This window comes from Oryza sativa, chromosome 10 (genome assembly GCF_034140825.1).
Source record: "Oryza sativa Japonica Group chromosome 10, ASM3414082v1".
Taxonomy (NCBI): domain Eukaryota; kingdom Viridiplantae; phylum Streptophyta; class Magnoliopsida; order Poales; family Poaceae; genus Oryza; species Oryza sativa.
This window is the reverse complement of record NC_089044.1, coordinates 14146428-14170413: the sequence shown is the minus strand read 5'-3', so window position 1 is coordinate 14170413 and position 23986 is coordinate 14146428. Positions and strand designations below refer to the sequence as shown.

At 44.4% G+C, this 23986-nt stretch overlaps 3 protein-coding genes across 3 annotated transcripts; 2 read left to right on the top strand and 1 right to left on the bottom strand.

The window, feature by feature from the left end:
* Positions 1-12468: 12468 nt before the first annotated feature.
* LOC9272050 (pentatricopeptide repeat-containing protein At2g22410, mitochondrial) lies at positions 12469-15314 on the top strand. The gene is made up of 2 exons (XM_026020606.2): positions 12469-14782; positions 15174-15314. The coding sequence occupies exon 1, from the start codon at positions 12543-12545 to the stop codon at positions 14496-14498; it is 1956 nt and encodes a 651-aa protein (XP_025876391.1). The 5' UTR covers positions 12469-12542; the 3' UTR covers positions 14499-14782; positions 15174-15314.
* Positions 15315-16946: 1632 nt separating this feature from the next.
* LOC4348563 (glutelin type-A 2-like) lies at positions 16947-19110 on the top strand. Its single transcript, NM_001403966.1, has 4 exons — positions 16947-17310; positions 17400-17674; positions 17778-18257; positions 18341-19110. Exons 1-4 carry the CDS (start codon positions 16980-16982, stop codon positions 18752-18754), a joined length of 1500 nt encoding a protein of 499 aa, NP_001390895.1. The 5' UTR covers positions 16947-16979; the 3' UTR covers positions 18755-19110.
* Positions 19111-19576: 466 nt separating this feature from the next.
* Positions 19577-23564, bottom strand: LOC4348562 (probable methionine--tRNA ligase). Its single transcript, NM_001403964.1, has 13 exons — positions 23087-23564; positions 22518-22671; positions 22229-22384; positions 21912-22142; positions 21674-21817; positions 21439-21529; positions 21141-21247; positions 20917-21031; positions 20614-20732; positions 20441-20506; positions 20216-20344; positions 19983-20126; positions 19577-19901 (listed from the first exon to the last, which is right to left on the bottom strand). The coding sequence occupies exons 1-13, from the start codon at positions 23341-23343 to the stop codon at positions 19797-19799; spliced, it is 1818 nt and encodes a 605-aa protein (NP_001390893.1). The 5' UTR covers positions 23344-23564; the 3' UTR covers positions 19577-19796.
* Positions 23565-23986: the final 422 nt, after the last annotated feature.

Genomic DNA, 23986 nt, shown 5'->3' with positions numbered 1-23986 from the left:
CGGGTTGAATGCGCGTCTCGATCTACAGGAGATGAACATTCGCAGTTAACTTCAGCCTGTTACATATGAGAAGACAGGAAGAGTGTACCTCCCACCAGCTTGCCACACATTGTCGAAGGATGAGAAGATCGCAATGCTATCATGTCTGGCAGATATTAAAGTTCCTTCGGGCTATTGCGCGAGAATAAGTAAGTACGTTAAATTGGAGGATCTTAAGCTGGTTGGAATGAAGTCTCACGATTGCCACGTGCTAATCACACAGATCTTGCCAGTTGCTATAAGAGGCATTCTACCACCACAAGTCCGTCACACGATCCAACGGCTTTGTGCCTTCTTCAATCAAATCGGTCAGAAGATTATAGATCCAGAAGACCTAGATGGGTTGTAGGCCGATATTGTCAGTACCCTGTGTCACTTGGATATTTTCCACTAGCTTTCTTCGATATCATGGTTCATCTCACTGTTCACCTAGTGAAGCAAACAAAAATATGTGGGCCAGCTTTTATGAGAGAAATGTGGCCATTCGAGAGGTACATGGGAATTCTGAAGTCCTACGTTCGGAACAGAGCAAAACCAGAGGGGAGCATCATTGAAGGTTACACGACCGAGGAAGCCATTGAGTTTTGTATCGATTACATGGCCGAGACTGATCCTATCGGAGTTCCTACATCTCGCCACGAAGGAAGGTTGGCAGGTGTCGGCACAACTGCCAGAAAAAGAATTGTTCCCGATCAAGCTTCCTACGCGCAGGCTCATTTCGCAGTGCTGCAACATATGGCTGAAGTAACCCCATACTTTGAGGAGCATTTAGCGAAGGTCCGACATGACAATATTGGTCGATCAGATATTTGGATCAACAGAGAACATGGTGCTCGCTTCAACAAATGGTTCAAGAATCGTGTAGCACGGTTGACCGATGGCCCAAGTGAGATATTACAAAGGTTGGCAAGGGGTCCATCTTGGGATGTTGACACATGGCAAGGGTACGATATCAATGGATACACATTTTACACCGTCACACTAGATGAGAAAAGCATAGTGCAAAACAGTAGAGTCCGTATAGATGCATATCAGGATCAGGCAGGATCGAGCACATACTATGGCCGCATAGAGCAGATATGGGAGCTGAACTATCTGAACTTCAAAGTCCCTTTGTTTCGTTGCAGTTGGGTGAATATCCGCACAAGTGTCAAGGTCGACAAGGAAGGCTTCACATTAGTGGACCTGGCCAAGGTTGGATACGCAGACGAACCATTCGTACTAGCGAAGCAGGTCGAACAGATTTTCTACATAAAAGACCCCGCAAACAAGAAGATGCACGTTGTTAGGGATGGCAAGCGAAAAATTGTGGGGGTGGACAACGTCGTAGATGAAGAAGAATACAACAAGAATCTTCATGTCAGACCTCAGATCGACCTTGACGATGATCCTGAAGACGAAGTGGCTTACGTTCGTTCAGACCATTCGGAAGGCATATCACCGTGAATGATGTATTTAATTTGTATTGGAGCCTTAATGAATGAATTGCATATGTTTCATGCCATTCCAGTTAAAACTCTTTGAAGAAATGGATTTGTTAATTATGTGGTTTTAAAAAATTATACTTGTTATTTTAAACTATATGTGAGATAGCCAATTGTTAATTATATGAATTTAAAAAAAGTAATATGAATTTTAAACTATATGTGAGAAAGGCAATTGTCAATTATATGAATTTAAAAAATTAATAGGAATTTTAAACTATGTAAATAAGACATTTGTTAATTATATGTGATAAATCAAATGTAATAGCAATTTTAAATCGGGTAGAAGATAATTATAAATGATTTTTATAACTTAAAGATATTTTAATAAGTCATCTGTGACGGGCTTTAGTACTATGCCCGATAGAGATTATTCCATCTCTATTGGGCTTAGTTCTAATGCCCGTCACGGATAGGTATCATCCGTATCGGGTAGAGTACTAACGCCCGTCACGGATGAGTGTCATCTGCATGGGGCATAGTAGTCTGCCCGATAGAGATGATGATTGACTAGGGTTTACTTAGTCAATCCTCATCCACGGGTCCTTATCCACTGCCGACGCCACCTCTCACTCTCTCACACTCTCACTCTCTCAGATCCACTGCCTTCTCCGTGCCCAAGACCGTCGCCGCAGCCGGCCTCCTCTCCAAGTCCGTGTCCTCCATGCCCAAGACCGCCACCGCCGGCTTCCTCTCCGCCTAGTCCTCAAGACCGACGCCGCGGCCGTTTCACCGACCGCCGCCGCCTCCTCATCCTCAACGCTGTCGCCTCCTCCTCCCTCGAAGATCCGGCCTCACCGACCACGGCCACCTCACATCCTCCTCTCCAGATCTACGCCCGGCAGCCGTCGACCTCGTCCTAGCCGCCGCATCGACCTCCTCCACGCCGCTACCTCCTCCGGGGCCGCTCAAGATCCAGCCTCCCCGACGGCCACCGCCTCCCTCCACGCCGTCCCCGAGCCCGGCGCCGCCCAAGACCACCGTCCCCGAGCCCGGCACCTTCCTCCATGCCGTCCCCGAGCCCGGTGCCGCCCAAGACCGCCGTCCCCGAGCCCACGTCAACCTCCTCACCGAGCTCGCCACCGTGCAAGGTAGGTACTCCTCACCGATGATGATGCATAATGTGATGATTTGCTGTGTACATGTTATATGTGATGATTCTATGATTCAATGATAATGTTTAAATTCGATAATGTGATAGTGCGATTATTTGTTGATTCAATGTTTAGATGCTAATGTCTACATATGATGACTTGTGCTAGTGATGAATTTTTGTGTTAGCTAGTGATGACTTGTGCATTTTTATATGTGTTAGCTAGTGATGAATTTTTATATGGCTGTGATGACTTGTGCATTTTTATATGGCTGTGATGACTTGTGCATTTCTATATGTGTTAGCTACTGATAAATTTTTATATGGCTGTGATGGATGAATTTGTGAATTTGGGGGAGAATGGGATGTGATGAAAATTGTTTAGATGTGGGCTGTGATGATGAAATATTGTGGGCTATGATGGATGAATGGCCAGTGATGATTGCTCAAGAACATACCATTTTTGGGATATTTTGGGTCCAATGGGATGGATGAATTGATGCGGGCTGTGATGGTTGAATTATTTTGGGGGAAATGTGAGTTTTGGTATGTTTTTTATGGCTGTTTTTCTATGGCTGTTTTTTTACTGCATAAGGACAGACCCTCTACAGTTGTTCTTATATAGTTGTTTGCAAAATTTTTGGGATATTTTGGGTCCAATGGGATGGATGAATTGATGTGGGCTGTGATGGTTGAATTATTTTGGAGGAAATGTGAGTTTTGTTATGTTTTTTATGGCTGTTTTGTATGTACACTTGTTCATTTTATTTGGGGGGTAGTGGCAGTATGGGATGTTTTGCAAAATGGATGCATTTTTGGGCCGGCCTCACTCTTGTTCTTGTTTAGGTTTAAATGTGGGTTTTTAATGCATAAGAACAGACCATATACACTTGTGATTTTTGGGTTTTTTCAATAAGAACAGACCATCTACACTTGTTCATTTTATTTGGGGGGGGGGGGGAGTGGCAGTATGGGATCATTTTATATGGCTGTTTTTTTTTTGCATAAGGACAGACCCTCTAGACTTGTTCTTATATGGTTCTTTGCAAAATTTTTGGGATATTTTTGGTCCAATGGGATGGATGAATTGACGTGGGTTGTGATGATTGAAGTATTATGGCTGTTTTTATATGGCTGTTTCTTTTTTGCATAAGGACAGACCCTCTACACTTGTTCTTAATTTCTTTTGGGGGTGGGGGCAGTTGCAAATGATGATAATTGAAGCATAATTTCTGAGCAAAACTGAGGCCAAACTTATTATATGTCATGACTTGTGTTTTTTTAGGTAAAAAAATAATATATACTCCCTCCGTCCTAAAAAAAGGCAAACCCTGGGTTTCCGTGTCCAACTTTGACTGTCCATCTTATGTGAAATTTTTTTATAATTCGTATTTTCATTGTTGTTAGATGATAAAACATGATTAATATTTTATGCGTGACTTGTCTTTTTAATTTTTTTCAAATAAGACGGACGGTCAAACGTTGGGCACGGAAACCAGGGTTTGTCTTTTTTTTGGGACAGAGGGAGTATGTGACTTGTGTAGTATGGGCTGTTTTGGGTCATTTTGAGGGAAATGGGATGTATATGCATAGAAATCTGTTATTAAATGAAGTTACTGAAATTATGGCATTTAGGAGAATACGAACTGTCCTGGTTGCCAAATCTGGTTTGGTCGGGTTACTGCCTGCACGGTACCGACCAAGACAAATTGGTAAACAGAACATATCGTTCAAATACAACATTTATACAAATCTAGGAGTTTGCTGATGATAACGTTAGGGATCTTGGATAGGAAGGGTTTTGGTTGCCTGTGTGTTCTATCTGCATCCGCCTCGTCAGCAGATATGTAGCATCCATATTTCTTAGGGCCGGAGCAGACGGGATCTCGACCTCGACATCCATATCCCACTATAACTTGCTACCGTTGCCACTATCTTATGTTAGTGACATTGATAGCAAGTTCGAGTGGGATACTGATGTCGAGGTCGAGTTCCCGGCTGCTCCGGCCCTATTGAGCATGGATGCTATGGTTCCGTCGACGAGGCGAACGCAGGTAGGAGATAGAGGTATATCAAACCATAAGAGAATGTGTGTAGATGCAATTTTGTGTTTAAAAAGTACTTTCTCCCCGTACAACAGTGACATAGGACATGTCGCAGCAAGGCGAACCGATGTCGACGACCACTACTGGGACTACATCGAGCCGGAATCCTAGGACCCAGAATAAGATTCCTAAGAAAGTCTACACCATAACAGAGGTGGACGATGTTGGATATCCGACGGCTCCGACGAAAGCTGTCAAAAAGTTCCCTACGATATGCGGAGTCCTAGGGAGGCGGAACTTCACTATTCTGAAGGACCACATCGATCTGGTCCCTCAAGAAGAAAGAGAAGAGGCCTGGAGGCAGTTCAAGGAAAGCTTCCGATACCCTACAGAGGCCGAGGCAGGACTGAAGCGGTAGGCTATCTGCAAGATGGGGAATTGTTGGAAAAATTTCAAGACAACGCTGGTCACGGAGTACGTCCTCAACCCCGCCCAGCCAGAACCATTTGGGAAATACCCATTCATCACCCAACCCGTGTGGGATGAGTTCCATGCTGCCAAATCAACGAAAGAGTCTCAGGAAAAAAGCCAGACCTACCGTGATCTGCAGGCAAGGAACCTTCACCCGCACCGGCTTGGCACCGGAGGCTACGCGGGGAAACAGGTAGAATGGGACAAGGAGGATGAAGCTGCAGTGGAATCTAACACCCCGCAAGTGCTTGCTGATATCCCGGTCCAACGGGCAAGGAACTGGGCAAGGGCAAGGGTGAAGAAGAATAGTGACGGAACTCTTTCGTTCCCAAATCCCGAAGATCAAGCGATGTACCAGAAAATCGTAAGTTGAACACATAGAATAAGTTTCATTATGTTGTATCTTGTTCTTTGTCTAACGCGTCCTAACTGTACCCCAGGTTGAACTGAATGCTGAGAGAAAGGCCTCCCAAGAGGTCTGCTCACAAAAACGCGAGGATGACATCCTCACGAAAGCGTTAGGAAACGAAGAACAGCGTGGATGAACAAGGGGCATTGGCTCCAATGTTCCATGGAAGTTTGGGTTTCCCCAATATGCGTGGCAGTACAAGAAGCACAAGCTTTCCAAGGCGCAGAAAGCTACATGCATTAAGACCCAACTTCGGGAGGAGCTTAAAGAAGAGCTTAGAGAAGAGCTCACTGCCGAGCTGTTAGGTATGGAGGCTCGGATGGAGGCACGCATCAGGGATAGGTCGACCGATGCCACTCCCGGTCCCGTAGTACAAGTGAGCCCCACGCAGAGGAGGCGTAACAGCTGCGCATCAACTGAGGCTCCGGCAGAACAGCCTGAAGGCCCCGCCGCGGTGAACCACATAACGGTAAAAACAACTTAATAACGCATATATTATATTAGCACCACAATACATTGCAACATATACTAAGGACACTAATGAATCAATAGCAGGAACCCACATCGTGTACCCTAGTCGTTAGGGTGACACCAGGATTTGCAATTCCTGCCGCAGAGGGTCAAGCATTCAAGCCTACCCAGGAGACCCGAGTGCATGGGGCGCAGCTGCAAGCCGGCAATGCCAAAGTTCAGGTGGACTTAGTGAAGCCCGATTGGGTTGGCTACACTATCCCACACCCACCTAATGACGAGATTCTGACCCTTGGGGCTGCACGTGGGACCTTTATTCAATGGCCCAAGCATAGCATTGAGATCAATATAACTCCAAGGCCAGCGCCAAGTTCTCGTCCGCCACTGACGCGTCCCCATCAAACTGTTGTATCTCTCCCTCCTGCCGTTGAACAAAGAGATGAAGATCTCCAATTACAGTATGATACTGATTTTGGGGACGATGGTATGGAGGTTGACAGCAGGCCTCACCTCCCCCCTCCTGCCAAAAGGAGCAAGAGGGCGAAATCTTCTCCACCCAAGCTTGACACACGCAGAAAAGCTGCTGGAACGGGGAGAGGAAAAATAAAGGTGCCATTAGCCCCAAAGAAGCTTGATCTTGGCAAGGCGCCAGTAGCTCCTCCAAAGCCTCCAGCAAAATTCACATTGGGCATGCCATTGGTCGGAGACGATGCCTTATTCAAGATGGGCCCTGCATGCAAGGAGTTGCACGGGTACTACATGGAGAAGTCCAACGCAAGGAGGAAGAATAGAGAGACCTCCATGTTGGGCCAGCACGAGGGTCAGCTGTTCCTCGGGCCTACTGCCTTCATCGCCGTAGACTTCAAAGATCTATGGGACCTCTACAGGGTGCGAGCGATCGACACCAACCTCCTTAAGTGCTACTTCTTGTAAGTATTTCTTGGTATGCGATATGGTAGTGATTGTCCATAAATTACACTTACCCTGACTCTTGTCTTGCTCGTAGGTTAACCTGGAAGCATGTCCATTGTAAAGCACCCCATGTTGCCTTACTCGATCCAGCTGTCGTCAACGAGACAACGCTGAAAAACGATCGAGCAAACATGGTGGCATATATCAAGGACTGCTTATTTGCCCGTCAAGACAAGGACTTCATTATGTGCGCCTACAATCAACAGTAAGCGTGTACCGTACTTATACTCAAATACTCAACGCGTACAATTGTAGTATGTAACTGGCAATTTAATAATTTCGCAGGCGACATTGGATTCTTCTGGTAATAACGCCGAAGTGGAGTTTGGTACACTACCTTAACTCCAATATCAAGCCAGAAATATACGATTGGTCGGCCATCGAATCTGCCTTGAACGAGGCTTGGGACCAATACGTGGCAAGAGATGGGAAGCATAAGGATAGGCATCCCAAACTCGGTCACAAGAAAGACTTCCCAATACGTCAACAAGTTGGCGACCAGTGTGGGTTCCATGTCTACCATAACATGAGGAGCTTCGCAGAAAAGGTGACTTTGCTCGACCCTGAGGTGTGTAATTCAATTGTTTATACACACATAGGACGACAAATTTACAAGTATGTAGACTAACTTGGTGCCGAACATGCAGGAATTTATTTCAAGGATTCCGGAAATCAACTTCGAAATCATTAGAGAGGAGATAGCACAATTCATACTAGATGATATCTTGTCACCGAAAGGGATGTTTAGAGTGAAGTCCTAGGTAGCTCGTCTCGTAATGGCAGAACATTCGCAATGCATATGCGACAAACATTTGATTTTTGTAAATATTCTTTGTAATACAATTATATTCTTTAGAGTAAAGTCCTAGGTAGCTCGTCTCTGTATATACTTGCATTTCTAGTTACATATAAAATTGTTCCAATTTATAACTTATTTTTGCAGGTTTTGATGCATGTCGGCGGTTTGGAGAGAAAAATGGATGTGAATGACATATATGTGAATGGGTTGTGGATGTGAATGTATATGTGTTTGATTTTGTGAATTGGCTGTGCTGTGATGGAATATGAATGTGAATTGACTGATGTGATGCTGGGAATGGGTCTATATGAAATGGCTATGATGGAATATGTGAATTGATGCTGGGAATGGGACTATGTATATATATGCTTCTGTCATTTTTGCAGCGGGCATGGCTAGCAAAGGCCTGAGGCTAGCCAAAAAGACAAATTTTATTTTTTTTGGTTCTAAATTCATCCCTGACGGGCATTTAGCTAATGCCCGAAAGAGATAACTCATCCGTGACGGGCTATAGAGTCCTGCCCGTTAGAGATTAGTCATCCCTGACGGGCTTTTAGAATACACCCGATAGAGATAAGTCGTCCGAACCGGGACTAGTTTGACTCAACACGTGGGGTCAAACCTATCGGTGACGGGCTCTGGCTAAATGCCCGATGGAGATGACTACTCATCCGTGACGGGCTTAGTGGTGTGCCCGATTGAGATTAGTTATCCGTGACGGGCTCCTTATTACGCTGGTTTGACTGGTCATACTCATCTGTGACGGGCTTTGTTTTCGGCCCGATTGAGATAACATCCATCCGTGACAGGCTTTTGCCCGATTGAGATTTTTCCTCACATCAGTGACCTTTGCCCAGTGACGGGGGCCTTACCCGATAGTGATGATGCTTTCAGCCCGTCACAGATAAGCGATCCCGTTCTAGTGATCACTCGTCTGTTTGTCTTTGGAACCCCAACTTATCATTTGTATTCAATTCATATTTGCAAAATCGGATTGATTTTATCTTGTTCTTGCTTGTTTTTTTGATTTGCTTGCAGGAATAAGGTTGATTTGCATTTGCAAGATCAGTAATTCACGGAGAGGTGTATCAATTGCTAAGGCGCAATACAATAACGTTTTGTATGGTTGATGTCGGATCGTCAACGTTTCTCTCAAATCGTAGTTAATTATCATCAACTCACCGAAAGAATGGACCAATTAGAACCGTGAGCGTATCAAGTGGAGCTCAGGGTTTATCAGTTTGCAAGACGATGAATTATAGATTTATTATTAGTGACAGGCGTCGCTTTAATTATTTAATAATTGCACAACAAGTGGACAAGGGGAAAAAATGTCTTAGAGCAGGTACAATAGAAGACTATTAGCCAGATATAAACATATTTTAATGAGATAAAAGATGAGAGAGAAGAGCAGCGGGCTATAGATCTATAGCCAACTGCAGCACGGACTCCAAGACATAATGTGTGTATGACAGGTGGGACCATATATTCATAGTATAGTAAACAACTATTATATAAATTGGCTATTAGATCAGCTATAGATGAATTAGAGCTAGTAGTGGGCTATACTGTTAAACTTGCTCTAACAAGCTTCGTTAACTTTTACTGTTTTTACCTTTCCACCTCTCATTAACTGTGGACCTCTCTCTTCCTAGTTCCTCTCTCTTCCTAGTTCGATGGTTCAACTTCCTTTAGCGTATTTAGTGAGTGGCATTATTGTAAAAAAAACCTAAGATTACTGCAATTTTCTTGTAACTTAACCTCTATAAAAAAAAGAATGCTTATTTATATTTATAGACGGATGGAGTATCTAAGAAAAAGCTAAGAAAGTATCAACACATTAATTTGCAGTTGTAGCCTTGTAGCGAGGCACAGAGTTGCTTTTTATATAGGCCAAAGTCAACAAATGAACATCTAGCTTTCTACATAGTAAAAAGTTAGATCTAGTATTGTCGTGGTCCAATTTACCCTCTCTCTCTCTTTCTGAAGTTGGTCTGATTTACCCTCTTAACTAGTAACAGAGATATTTTACACCATCAAATCTTCAAACCAGACAATAATTTTGTTAAATGAGTAGGTTTTATACTGGTTTAGTTATCCTACATACCATCAACCAACTAACATGGTAATAAACAAATCCGGATTTAGTCCTATGTAGTGGTGGCCCAACTGTCAATTGGCTCTCTACGCCCTCCATTTTAATTTGTATGCTCTCATCATTCTTTAACCAGTTGATACCCTACGTTTTACTGCGGGATATGTGAATAAATGCATGTTATACTTTATAAAAATAGTAGATGTATATGTTTAAATAATATAAAAATAATGTAGAGACAATGATTTAACATTGCTTACACATTGAATTCTAAAAAGTAAAAATATAACATTGTAAATGATATGTCATTTTTGCATGATATTTAAAATACTGTAGATAATAATTGCTAGTGTGTGATGATGTAACACACTTGCATGTTGAGCTTTAGGAGTTAGTGAGTATCAACTTTATAGGAAGGTATGATTTGGTGCATGGCTTCGTCAGGCGTTAGTGTCTTTTAACCTTATTTTTAGTTCATCTTCTATGTTCACCCTCCTTCCTTGATATTGGTGACCTGTCTTTCACTCTCCTCTCCCTTAGAAGTAGTGTCCTCCTCTTCGCGCGCTCTCTCTCTCTCTCTCCTTGACACGTAATCCTCCTTAGTTGGTAAGATGGTGTTAGCAAAGGAAGCTATAGCAAGAGGCACAGATGACCAATGAAGGAGGTGAAGGAGGGGGTGTAGCGGAGCAACCATGATAGCAAGGCAACACCAATGAAATTACATGTTTGGAAGACGGGATCATTGGGAGGCAAAGGAGACATAGGCTATGGTTCTAGGCATATCATGGAGATGGCACTTGAGCAGAAGACATGGACAATCTAATTTGGGGAAGAGAAGGGGATGTGTATTGAAGAGTAACAATAGGGATATAGCCATATAGGGAATGAAGGATGGGCCAATTACATTGCCAACTAGGTTGCCACATAGGATATACATCACTTTAGATGACCCACAAACCCATTTATCATCTATATACACACGAGTGATGCCCTTTCCGCCTTGGAAAAAAGTACACCAAAGGTCTCTCAACTTGTCATCGAGTTACAAAATTGTCCCCCAACCACAAAACCGGATCCCTCAACTTACAAAACCGTTCACTTTAGGTCCTTCGGTGGTTTTGACTGCGGTTTTGTATGACGTGGCGGCTGAGTCAGCGTGGGACCCACGTGGGCCTCACATGTCAGTACGCCATGTCATCACCTCTCTCTTTCCCCTCCTCTCCCTTCCTCCTCCTCCTCCCCCCTCTCTCTCTCTTTCTCTCACTCACTCACTCACTTTTTCTCCTCTAGGCAGGCGAGCCGACGGGTGGGGAGGTCGCTGGGGTGAGGCGGGAGAGGAGGTCCGACGACCGGCGATGCGGCGGTGGCGACGTGGGAGAAGGAGAGGGCGGCGGCACCAGTGCCCACCGGTATGAATCCCACCGCCACGCCTGTCACGCCCTGAAGTTTTCCCCTTCTAGCTTTAAATTCGTTTAATAAATTGCTTGAAGAAATTGTTTAATTTAACCTAGAGTTGAATCATAATTAATAATTGGAATCGGTGTGGTAGTATTTTTCTTGAGTTCCCCATGCTCTAATGCATTAACAAGATTTTTAACGGAATTTTCAAAGCCATGGAAATAATTTTAACTAATTAAAAGCAATAAACTGCAATATATAAATCCCAGGAAATTATTTTTCCTTTTTCCTCTTTTCTTTTTCCCCTTTTCCTTTGTTGGGACATCAGCCCAACTCGCCTCCCGCGCCGCCCCCTTGCTAGGCCGGCCCGCCCCCTCCCTCCTCTCTCCGGGTCATCGATAGGTGGGGCCCACCTATTGGCCCCTTCTTCCTCCTTTAGCCGGTCAGCAACCGCCGCCGCCTGCCCCAACCACCGACATTATTTTAGTTATATTGGTGGTCGAAATTTGTCTATAACGACCGTCAACACTCCACACGAACCCGGCGAGCGCCTCGAACATCGTGGGCGCGCGCCCACTGCCACCGCCGTCGACCGCGACGAGCGCCTTGACATGGACGATGGGCTCGGACGTGAACCGGAACGACCTATGCAGGAGCGGCTCCCTCAGTGCATCACCGGTGGCGGCATCGTCGTCGGCTGCCGTGAAGTAGTAGACGGTCTGCACAACGATGGCGATGTTCTGGTCGAGGTTGGAGAGGTAGTAGAGACCACCCTTCGTCTCCGCCGCTAGCACCACCAGGGTTGGTACCCCTCGCTTCACTCCAAGCTCCACGGCGGCGGCTTCTTGCCCCTGCAATCACTGGCCAGCCTGCCCAAGAGGATAAAAGTGAGAGAAAGAGAGGAGGAAGGGAGATGAGGGGAAAGAGGGAGGTGATGACATGGATTACTGATATGTAGGGTTCACGTGGGTTCCACGCTGACTCAGCCGCCACGTCGGATAAAACCGGGATCAAAGCTACCGAATGACCTAAAGTGAACAGTTTTGTAAATTGAGGGATGTCATGTATCCGGTTTTGTGGTTGATGGACGATTTTGTAACTCGATGACAAATTGAGCGACCTGCGGTGTACTTTTTCCTTCCGCCCTGTGTGGAGGCCCAAACATTCAGCCCATTCCCAACCTGGCACTGACATGCGGGCCATTCCAAAGCCTTGCACAGTTTCACCTCTCACCCGCGCCTCCGCTTCCTCCCGCCTCCCCAAACGATGCCGCCTCCGCCTCCGTCTTCCCGTCTCCTCGCCCTCCTCTCCGCGCGCCGCCCGCCGCCCCCGCTCCGCCGCCTCCTCCAGATCCACGCCCACCTCCTCGCCGCCGGCCTCCTTCAAGACTTCTCCTCCCTCCTCGCCGCCGCCTACGCGCTCTCCACCACCGCCACCGCCACGGACGCCCGCACCTCGCCGCCCTCCCCGCTCCGCCACGCGCTCGCGCTCCTCTCCTCGCTCCCGGCCTCCGCCTACAACGCCGCCATCCGAGCACTCTCCCTCTCCGACGACGGCGACCGCCATGGCCACGGCGTCGTCCGCCGCTGCCTCCCGCTCTACCGCGCCCTCCTCCGCTCCGGGACCGCGCGCCCCGACCACCTCACGTTCCCGTTCCTGCTCAAGGCCTGCGCGCGCCTGCGGGAGTGGGGATACGGCGACGCGGCCCTCGCGCACGTCCTCCGCCTCGGCCTCGACTCCGACGTCTTCGTGGTGAACGCGGCCACGCACTTCCTATCGATCCGCGGGCCCATGGAGGACGCACGCAGGCTGTTCGACCGAAGTCCTGTGAGGGACTTGGTGTCGTGGAACACGCTGATCGGAGGGTACGTGCGGCGGGGGAACCCAGCGGAGGCGCTGGAGCTGTTCTGGAGGATGGTGGCAGAGGATGCAGTGGTGAGGCCTGATGAGGTCACGATGATCGCGGCTGTGTCGGGGTGTGGGCAGATGCGTGACCTGGAGCTTGGGAGGCGGCTTCATGGGTTCGTGGATAGTGACGGAGTGAGTTGCACTGTGAGGCTGATGAATGCGCTGATGGATATGTACATCAAGTGTGGCAGTTTAGAGATGGCAAAGTCTGTGTTCGAGAGGATCGAGCACAGGACAGTTGTCTCTTGGACGACGATGATCGTGGGGTTTGCCAAGTTCGGATTGATGGACGATGCACGTAAAGTGTTTGATGAGATGCCTGAAAGGGATGTGTTCCCATGGAATGCACTCATGACCGGTTATGTGCAGTGTAAGCAGTGCAAGGAGGCCCTTTCCTTGTTTCATGAGATGCAGGAAGCAAGTGTGGTGCCTGATGAGATCACAATGGTCAATCTTCTAACTGCTTGTTCGCAGCTCGGAGCATTAGAAATGGGGATGTGGGTTCACCGGTACATTGAGAAACATCGCCTTGTATTTAGTGTTGCGCTTGGCACATCTCTCATTGACATGTACGCTAAGTGTGGAAACATTGAGAAAGCTATCCACATTTTCAAAGAAATTCCCGAGAAAAATGCACTCACATGGACAGCAATGATATGTGGTCTAGCAAATCATGGACATGCCAATGAGGCCATAGAGCACTTCCGGACAATGATAGAGCTTGGACAGAAGCCAGATGAGATTACGTTTATAGGTGTTCTTTCAGCATGCTGTCATGCTGGTTTGGTGAAAGAAGGTCGGGAATTTTTCTCTCTGATGGAGACAAAATATCATCTTGAGAGGAAAATGAAACATTATTCATGTATGATAGACTTACTAGGCAGGGCAGGCCATTTAGACGAAGCAGAGCAGCTAGTAAACACTATGCCTATGGAACCTGATGCAGTAGTTTGGGGTGCTATCTTCTTTGCTTGTAGGATGCAAGGTAATATCTCTCTTGGAGAAAAGGCAGCAATGAAATTGGTAGAAATTGATCCTAGTGATAGTGGAATCTATGTGCTACTGGCTAATATGTATGCAGAAGCGAACATGAGGAAGAAGGCTGACAAAGTCAGGGCTATGATGAGACATTTGGGAGTGGAGAAAGTTCCTGGGTGTAGCTGCATTGAGTTGAATGGTGTGGTTCATGAATTTATCGTGAAGGACAAGTCACATATGGATAGTCATGCTATTTATGACTGCTTGCATGAGATCACCCTACAAATAAAGCATACTGCAGATTTGCTTAGCATTTCTGCGGCTGGTGCGGTGTAGTGTTCTGTTGGCTGGAACAGCTGGCTGAGCTGTGCAAGATGATATGTGCAGTTGTGATGCACAATTCACAGATGCAGGAACTCGATCATGCTGATTTGTGCTGGTTTGCCAGGCCATGTTCTGAGAAGGGTATACTTCATGTTGATTACTATCTGAGGCATTCCCCGAGAATTTTCTGGTCGTTCTTTTGCAGCTTGATGTCAATGGAAACAATATGTTCCACTACATATTGCAAAGTTCTTGTATGCTCTTTACTCAACCCTCACGTGCGGAGCACTTCCTGGGTAAGTGTGGTTCTCATGCTCTGTTTTGCCTCCTCCATTTCTCCTCCGTTGCATTTAAAGTCACATCCCCCTCCTCAGGTTTTCTCCATTAGCTCTCTGTAGTCCTTGCTGTACTCTCCTTGGTATTCCATGCTGTCCTACTACTTGCTTCATCCCCTTCTACATTTTGTTCTGGTTTTTGGCCTGCATTTCGGATCATGATGTATGTGATTTCCAATCTGCTGCAATATGAATGGAGACTCTGTGCTAACCATCAACAACATGAAATGCTTATGAGGCCTTTGCTGAGCAGCCAATCTTGCCTGTGTTTATGTCTTCACAGGCCGAATTCCTCTGTTTTGTTTTTCACCCTCAATATTTGGAAACATTTATCTAGGTTGTTTGTGTCCAGGCCTATAAATCATACATGATGTTGTCGTATTGGATGTGAATGTGGTGGCGTGTTCAGTGCCTTGGATTTGAGTTTGATGAGAGTTGCTTCTGGGTCACCACTCACCATTATCGATGCTCCTCTTCAGCATAAGGTAAAAGTCTTCCCTGTTTACGTTATTTTACCCACTATGGTTGCTTGGGTTGGTTTTTTCCTGATTGCTTATGCCATGGAAAGTCATTTGATATGTTGAACTTGAATTAACTGTAGAATTGTATACATGTTCCATTTGTGTTGTACTTCCTTCTTTTCTATTAGTAGCCTCAGATGAGTGTGAAAAAAACAGATTATATAACTTGCCCTATAAATCATTTGAAAAAAATATTGTACAGTGAGAAATTGATATATAGTGAATTTTTAAGAGCATGTTTTCCTAAAGAAGTATATATTTTCTATGTACAAAGGCCATTGAAGTAATTGTAGATACAGGATAATGTAGACTTTTTGGACTTACACTGCTACCTTTAAGTAACAATCATGAGCAATAGTGTTGCAATGATATTTAGGCTGCATTCGTTTACTCTCTTGATTTCCATGAGCACGCTTCCCAAACTGTTAAACTCTGTGTTTTTTGCCAAAAAAAAATGTATAGGAAAGTTGCTTTTAAAAAATCATATCAATCCATTTTTTAAGTTATAGCTAATACTTAATTAATCATGCGCTAATAAGTCACTCTGTTTTTCGTACTAGAGAGATTGTTTTGAACCAGCACTCAAGAACACAGCCTTAACCCAGCCAAATAATGCTACAACCTACCAGTCCACACCTCTTGTAAAGCATTTGTTGCATGGAAAAGCTAAGATGACAGCAACCTGTTCAGGAAAACAACTGACAAGGTCATAGGGAGAGGGAGCTTTTGGAAAGGTGCCGTGCAGTTCAAACAATTAGTTAGCAGTAGGGTGTTGGTTTTTGCTCACAGCAATAAGAAGTTAATCATGGTGTAGGCAACCCAAATAAAACACCAAAATATGCACAAGGCAGTTTGTTGTATTCTGTAGTACAGACAAAACTAAAAGTAATGAAAGAAGATGTGGTGTTAGAAAAGGAAACAATATCATGAGTAATGTGTGAGCATTATGGGACCACGAAATAAAAAGAACATTTTGATGAGTCGTGTATCCTCGATGAGCCTCAAAAGTTCTCTCACCCCGGATAAGAAACCCTTAAGCAATGTGCAAAGTTTGCATTCTCCACTGACATAATGCAAAATAAGATATCATCGATGACATAGCAACTCATGCATCATATCATGCCTCTCTCAACCTATTCATTCCTACTCATCTACATAAGTATCTTCAGCTAAATGTTAGAACATAAACCCATAAGTCACGTTTGATGAGTATTAGGCGTGACACATGACAAATCACAGACTCAAGCAAGATAAAGCAAAATGATGTGTACATAAAACTCCAGAGCTATATGTCATATTGCAAAAAGAGGAGAGCTTATAAGACAAGGCATGACTCACAAAAATTCATTTGCCTTTCGTGTCAAAAAGAGGAGGGCTTTACATTATCCATGTCATATTGCAAAAGAAAGAGAGAAAGAACAACACAATGCTGCGTCAATTATACATATCTGTATGTCCATCATTATTCATCCACCTTTCGTGTACCACACTTCATATATCATGAGTCACTTCATGTCTGGACATTAACAAACTCTATCTTAACATTTAGATGCAAGAGCCTTTATCTCACTATAAATGCACGATGATTTCTCATTGTTTCTCACAAAAAGCATTCAGTTCATTAGTCCTACAACAACATGGCATCCATAAATCGCCCCATAGTTTTCTTCACAGTTTGCTTGTTCCTCTTGTGCGATGGCTCCCTAGCCCAGCAGCTATTAGGCCAGAGCACTAGTCAATGGCAGAGTTCTCGTCGTGGAAGTCCGAGAGGATGTAGATTTGATAGGTTGCAAGCATTTGAGCCAATTCGGAGTGTGAGGTCTCAAGCTGGCACAACTGAGTTCTTCGATGTCTCTAATGAGTTGTTTCAATGTACCGGAGTATCTGTTGTCCGCCGAGTTATTGAACCTAGAGGCCTACTACTACCCCATTACACTAATGGTGCATCTCTAGTATATATCATCCAAGGTTTGTGTAACAATTTAAGTGCATAATGAATTAATGATTGGCTGCGATATTTACATTGCTTGTAATTAACATGCATGCCATACTTTCAGGGAGAGGTATAACAGGGCCGACTTTCCCAGGCTGTCCTGAGACCTACCAGCAGCAGTTCCAACAATCAGGGCAAGCCCAATTGACCGAAAGTCAAAGCCAAAGCCATAAGTTCAAGGATGAACATCAAAAGATTCACCGTTTCAGACAAGGAGATGTTATCGCGTTGCCTGCTGGTGTAGCTCATTGGTGCTACAATGATGGTGAAGTGCCGGTTGTTGCCATATATGTCACTGATATCAACAACGGTGCTAATCAACTTGACCCTCGACAGAGGGTAATTAAGCAAAACTTATCCAAAACTAAACATTTTACTATTATTTTGACCTTTTTATTCCACTTTTCTTAGACAATGATTTAACCTCGTAATCAATTGTTAGGATTTCTTGTTAGCTGGAAATAAGAGAAACCCTCAAGCATACAGGCGTGAAGTTGAGGAGTGGTCACAAAACATATTTAGTGGCTTTAGCACTGAACTGCTTAGCGAGGCTTTTGGCATAAGCAACCAAGTTGCAAGGCAGCTCCAGTGTCAAAATGACCAAAGAGGAGAAATTGTCCGCGTTGAACGCGGGCTCAGTTTGCTGCAACCATATGCATCATTGCAAGAGCAGGAACAAGGACAAATGCAATCAAGAGAGCATTATCAAGAAGGAGGATATCAGCAAAGTCAATATGGGAGTGGCTGCCCTAACGGTTTGGATGAGACCTTTTGCACCATGAGGGTAAGGCAAAACATCGATAATCCTAACCGTGCTGATACATACAACCCAAGAGCTGGAAGGGTTACAAATCTCAACAGCCAGAATTTCCCCATTCTTAATCTTGTACAGATGAGCGCCGTTAAAGTAAATCTATACCAGGTAAATGAACAGCACATTTTTTTTCTTGGCAAAAGCTTTAATGCACACAATATGCTTAATGATGTGTATCTGTTCTATTGCAGAATGCACTCCTTTCACCGTTCTGGAACATCAACGCTCACAGCATCGTGTATATTACTCAAGGCCGAGCCCAGGTTCAAGTTGTCAACAACAATGGAAAGACGGTGTTCAACGGAGAGCTTCGTCGTGGACAGCTACTTATTGTACCACAACACTATGTAGTTGTAAAGAAGGCACAAAGAGAAGGATGTGCTTACATTGCATTCAAGACAAACCCTAACTCTATGGTAAGCCACATTGCAGGAAAGAGTTCCATCTTCCGTGCTCTCCCAACTGATGTTCTAGCAAATGCATATCGCATCTCAAGAGAAGAGGCTCAGAGGCTCAAGCATAACAGAGGAGATGAGTTCGGTGCATTCACTCCCCTCCAATACAAGAGCTACCAAGACGTTTATAATGTGGCGGAATCCTCTTAAGTTGGCAATGCGGATAAAGAATAACTAAATAAATAAATAAATAAATTGCAAGCAATTGCGTTGCTGCTATGTACTGTAAAAGTTTCTTATAATATCAGTTCTGAATGCTAAGGACATCCCTCAAGATGGTCTTTCTATTTTTGTGTTCCCGTTCCAATGTACTGTTGGTATCCTCTTGGAGATTCATCAATATGAGAAAACAGAGAATGGACAACCCTCCCTTATCTTATGGAAAAAAAAGGTTCTCACCTGCCAGAATTGGATTCTGTTGATATTATTCTACTACATTTTGATAGGAATGAATAAAAGAAGCTTGCTCAAGCAAATGGCATAAAGTTCCTTTGCCGTGGCCCCCCATCTTGAAGAATATGGGCATCTAAGTTTCTTATCATACATTGTCATCAGCTCCACAAATTTTCTTATTCTACTGATAGCAGCTGATATGTATCAGAAACTTTGAGTAATTTATATAATTCTAGACACGATTAAAGTATTTTCTGGATACGAGGAAGGTGCCCTACCAGTCAAGTCTCAGGCTTGCACCAGAGTACTTAGAAGATTAAGGTTCAGAGTTCAGGGCAGTCAACTAAGCAGGGTTACAAAAATCACCAGTGATCAAATTTGTCAGATGGAATAGGTATTCCACGAACTGGGTGTCCCAGCATATGGCTTGTATGTTCTTTACTTCTTTTTTACAGCATATGGCTTGTAAGTGAGCTTCCGAATTCTGGCGTAATTTCACAATATCTATTGAAGTGGGCGAGTAATTCTGAAGATATTGGAGAGAACGGTAGACAAAAAACAACATCAAGTACAGATTTTCAGAACAGTGGCATATGTGCAAGCCTCAATAATTAATCAACAATAAACTAAAATCAATTGAGCATTTGAGTTTTGGAATTACAAGTAATATGTATTATCATTAATCTCAAGTCACTACACTGTACAATTATTATTCAAGGCAAAATAAAGAAAACAAACGCTCCTTTTGTTAAGCCCGGTTTTAACATCTAGTAGTTGAAGGGAAATAGTGTTAGATTTTCTATATGCTTGTGGCTTCCAATTGTGCGGCGACTTGAGTCCTCAATTTTCTTTCAGCTTGGCTGCCTGCAAATTTTTCTCTCAAGCCCTTCACCGCTTCGTTTTCCTGCACATAGTGGGAGGCATGAAGCAAAGGAAGGTTAGTAAAACAGATAAAGATGGTCCCCAAATATGCATATAAGCTCACCAATCCCTTGAACAAAGGTGCAGGTTTCCCTATCCTGTGGCCTGATGGTATGAGATCCCAAGGTCTTTTGGCCTTCTCAACCTCTCCTTTTTCATCACAAAATGATAGGTGCTCTTCTGGACTTAGATTTAGCTGCTGCAGAACCTGCGTGAGAGAACAACGAACATATTAGATTCTCATTAAAGATATGTGCAAATATGCGAGTAACTTGTACGGCGAAGCAAGAGACATACATCTTTTGAGAATGTTGGCATGAAAGGCTCCAGCAAACATGCCAGGAGGTACACAATTCCAACTGAGGTTTTCATCACAGTTGCGCAACTGGCTGGATCTTGTTTGTAAAGCTTCCAAAACTGACTCTCCTGCATATTAATGGAAAATTTTAGACAGTTCCACTCGAAAGTATATTTAGTGTACAATTAGGAGCATAAGGGAAGAAAAGAAGAATAAAGACTTACTTGTAGGTATGCATTTCCTTCGCTAGAAATGGCCATTGCAATCTTCAGCCCTTGTTTTATTTTGACCTGTTAATGGAAATGGTTGTTAGCACGATTCTTCAGATCCGTAGAGGCAATTCAAATTCAGATTTATTGAGTAGTACAGTTAATACAACTTAAAATCAATGCATTACCTTGTCCATTGCATCGATGTACTGATCAATCAATTTACCAACAGTCTCAGCCAATGACTGAGTCAGAGCATGGGAATCCACATCAGGAGAATCAGGTACAACAGAACCATATCCAGTTCCTGCAACAGCAGTTGAACTATCTTAACTTCTTATTTCTTAACATCTTGTTAGACAGATCATGCAGGAGCTAATCAGAATAAAATGGACAAGTGAATGCGGATGCTACTAGAGAAATCTTAAGGAAACAGAGCACTAAAACAGAGGTATCATGTTCAGAACTAAGATTTTCCTCGTTTTACTAACCCTCTGGTTTCGCGATAAAGCTTAGTACTCGATTGATGAAGTTCCCTAAATTGTTCAGCAGCTCGTTGTTACACTTGGCTTGCAAATCTGTCCAAGTGAACAATGTATCTGATGCCTGGAATTAACAGAAAACAGTTCAAAACAAATTTCTTATTGTAGTTATGTAGATGCCTACATAAAGGCATAACCGAAATATTATGATTTTTTTTTTCTGAAAAACTAGCCTCGGGACGATTGGTAAGCAAGTAGTATCGCCACACTTCAGGAGGAATATTTGTGGATTTTGCATCATTCCCAAACACTCCAATGCCCTTTGTTTTGGAGAACTTTCCTGTTCATGAAAAAAAACATAATTTAGTACTCAAATTCCTGTTCATGAAAAAAAAGAATCCTAACATAAAGAAGACGTCCACATAGGCTCACTGAAAATACATACGTAGTAATTTAGTATTCAAGGCACCCAATCTGAAAAGGTAAGAAACAACCTATTTGGAATGTAAACCACAAAAACAGTCGTCTTACCTGATTCATAATTGAGATACTCTGTCACACTAATCGTCTTCATCAGAGTCCAATTTTCTCCAGTTCCAAGTAGTGTGGAGGGGAACATGACCTAAATATTTTGTTACATGCATGAAATATGATCTCCATGAAAAGAGAAGGCCTGATGAAGCCCGTGTATTTGGACATACAGAATCTAATAAAAACTGAATGACACTTTGGAAGCTCAAGTTGCCAAAAGAATATGTACTCTTACCGTATGGAATGGGACATTGTCTTTACCCATGAACTGATACAATTCAACATTTTCTGGATTCTTCCACCATTTCTCCCACTCAGGCGTGTAGCACGCCGTAATGGAGATGTACCCGATTGGTGCATCAAACCAGACATAGAACACCTGAAACCAATTCACAAGTATCACTGACACGATCTTGAACAATATACAGTTTAGAATTTTTCGTATTCACCAACACAAACAAATGATGACAAACCTTGTCTTTGTACTTCTCATGTGGGACAGGCACACCCCATTTCAGATCCCTGGTAATGCAGCGAGGCTTCAACCCTTCCTTCAACCAAGCATTTGTTGCATGAATAGCGTTTTGGCTCCATGATCCAGTCAAAGAAGTCTCGTCGATATACTTCTCAAGTTTCTCCCTCAGCAGAGGGAGCTCCAAGAACAAGTGATCCGTGTCGCGGACACAAGGCGTGCTCCCGCAAACCTGAAGAAAGTTCAGAAATTCACAGCACATCAAAGAAATGCATTGTGGGTAGTAGCAGTGAAAAAAGGTTAACAGACATGACATGCCTTGCACTTGGGATTAACCAGCTCAGTTGAATTCAGCAATTTTCCACACTTCTCGCATTGGTCACCCCTGGCAGAGTCATAGTTGCATCCCTCTGTGGGGCAGTAGCCCTCCACAAGCCTGTCAGCCAAGAACCTTTGGCATGAATTGCAGTAAAGCTGCAGCAGGTAAGCACAGCCATCACCATTTGTTAGCAAAAAAACATCACAGAAGAAACAATGGAAATTAAAACTTCTATTGAAACAAGATGCCAATAAAGTAATAATCCCTGCACTGACACTATAACTTTACCTGCTGCATTGTGTTCTCTGACAGCCAATTGTTGTCCAGTAGCTTGAGGAAGATGTCTTGGCAGACCTCGGTCTGTTGCGGCGACGATGTTCTACCGAAGATGTCGAAGCTGATGTCGAACCACTCGTACACTTCCTTGTGGATGGCATGGTACCTTCATTACGCACATGGCATGAGAGAGGACTCAGTTGTTAAAGCTGTACTAGTAAGCGCTAATCCAAATTTTTTTAAAAAAGGATTAACTAGTGGGACAGGAAGATTTTTGTTTCGTTGGGGACTTGGACCAATTGAGAGTTGCGCAATTTGACAATTTGCTTCCAAAAGGATAAGACAGCTGAAGCTGACAATTCCCTTCGTTCCTAACCCGAACTGGATCCCCATTACAAAATTACACAACTCGTCTGTTCCTAATATTCGATATGAAATCGCCTCAAAATTTAGGGGAAAATTCATGCCATGCCACAATTTTGCTCAATCGATCAAATAATCGGAGCAGAGTGGTTCACTTGAAAAGAAGAAGAGCAACCAAAACCTCAACAAGAACAAGCAGGAGAGAGAGAGAGGCTGACTTGTCGCAGATCTCCCTGGGGGAGCAGCCTTCCTCCATGGCCTTGGTCTCGGTGGCGGTGCCGTACTCGTCGGTGCCGCAGACGTAGAGCACGTTGTGCCCCCGGAGGCGGCAGTAGCGCGCGAAGGCGTCGGCGGAGAGCACGCAGCCGATGATGTTCCCCAGGTGCGGCACGTTGTTCACGTACGGCAGCGCGCTCGTCACCAGCACGTTCCTCCGCCCCTCCACCGGCACCACCGCCTCCTTCGCCGCCGCCATCGCCGCCGTTCGCTCCAGCTCACCTCGCGCGGCCGCGACGAGGCGTGCGTGGGGTGGATGAGGAAGAGGAGGGGGGTGGGGTTTCGCTCTCTTTGCGTGTGGGGGGTTTGACTCTCTCTCGACGACGGCGACGACGACGACGACTCGCCGGAATTTGGTTGGTCGCCGCCGTTTGTATACTGACGCGGTGGTGGTGCGAGAGGTGACTCGTTTGGGTCCCCCTCTTTGTCGGGGGCGTTTTTTTTTTATAGGGGGAGAGGCTTCTTGGCATGCACGGAAACGGGAGTTTACCGGGCCCACGGGCATCATGGGCTGAAACTTTGCACGGCCCATTAAGAAAAAAGATGACCCCGTTGTTATTGGGCTAAAAGATGGGGGGCCTTTATTCGCACCTTCTTGTTTGAGAAATAAAGTTCACTTTAGGTCTATCTTCTTGACAACGAGTCGAGATTCCGTCATTGAACCGTGTTATATGGAGTACCTCAAACTATTTAAACAGGACCAATTTAAATCCCTATGTGATTTTGATGGTAGTTTCGTCCTAAGTGACCGCCTATAAGGCATTTCAGTTAAAAATGTAAATTTAAACATTGGCAGATCCCACATGTTGGCACATCCCTCATCTCTCTTCTCCTTCCTCTCT

Bases quoted from the DNA above. Each gene is read 5' to 3' on its own strand.
- LOC9272050 (XM_026020606.2), top strand. From the start codon at position 12,543: ATGCCGCCTCCGCCTCCGTCTTCCCGTCTCCTCGCCCTCCTCTCCGCG.
- LOC4348563 (NM_001403966.1), top strand. From the start codon at position 16,980: ATGGCATCCATAAATCGCCCCATAGTTTTCTTCACAGTTTGCTTGTTC. The intron at 17,311-17,399 runs GTTTGTGTAACA...CCATACTTTCAG, and splicing joins TCTAGTATATATCATCCAAG to GGAGAGGTATAACAGGGCCG. The intron at 17,675-17,777 runs GTAATTAAGCAA...ATCAATTGTTAG, and splicing joins AACTTGACCCTCGACAGAGG to GATTTCTTGTTAGCTGGAAA.
- LOC4348562 (NM_001403964.1), bottom strand. From the start codon at position 23,343: ATGGCGGCGGCGAAGGAGGCGGTGGTGCCGGTGGAGGGGCGGAGGAAC. The intron at 22,143-22,228 runs GCATGTCATGTC...AACTTTCTTCAG, and splicing joins TGGTTAATCCCAAGTGCAAG to GTTTGCGGGAGCACGCCTTG. The intron at 21,818-21,911 runs GTTTGTCATCAT...AATTGGTTTCAG, and splicing joins ATGAGAAGTACAAAGACAAG to GTGTTCTATGTCTGGTTTGA.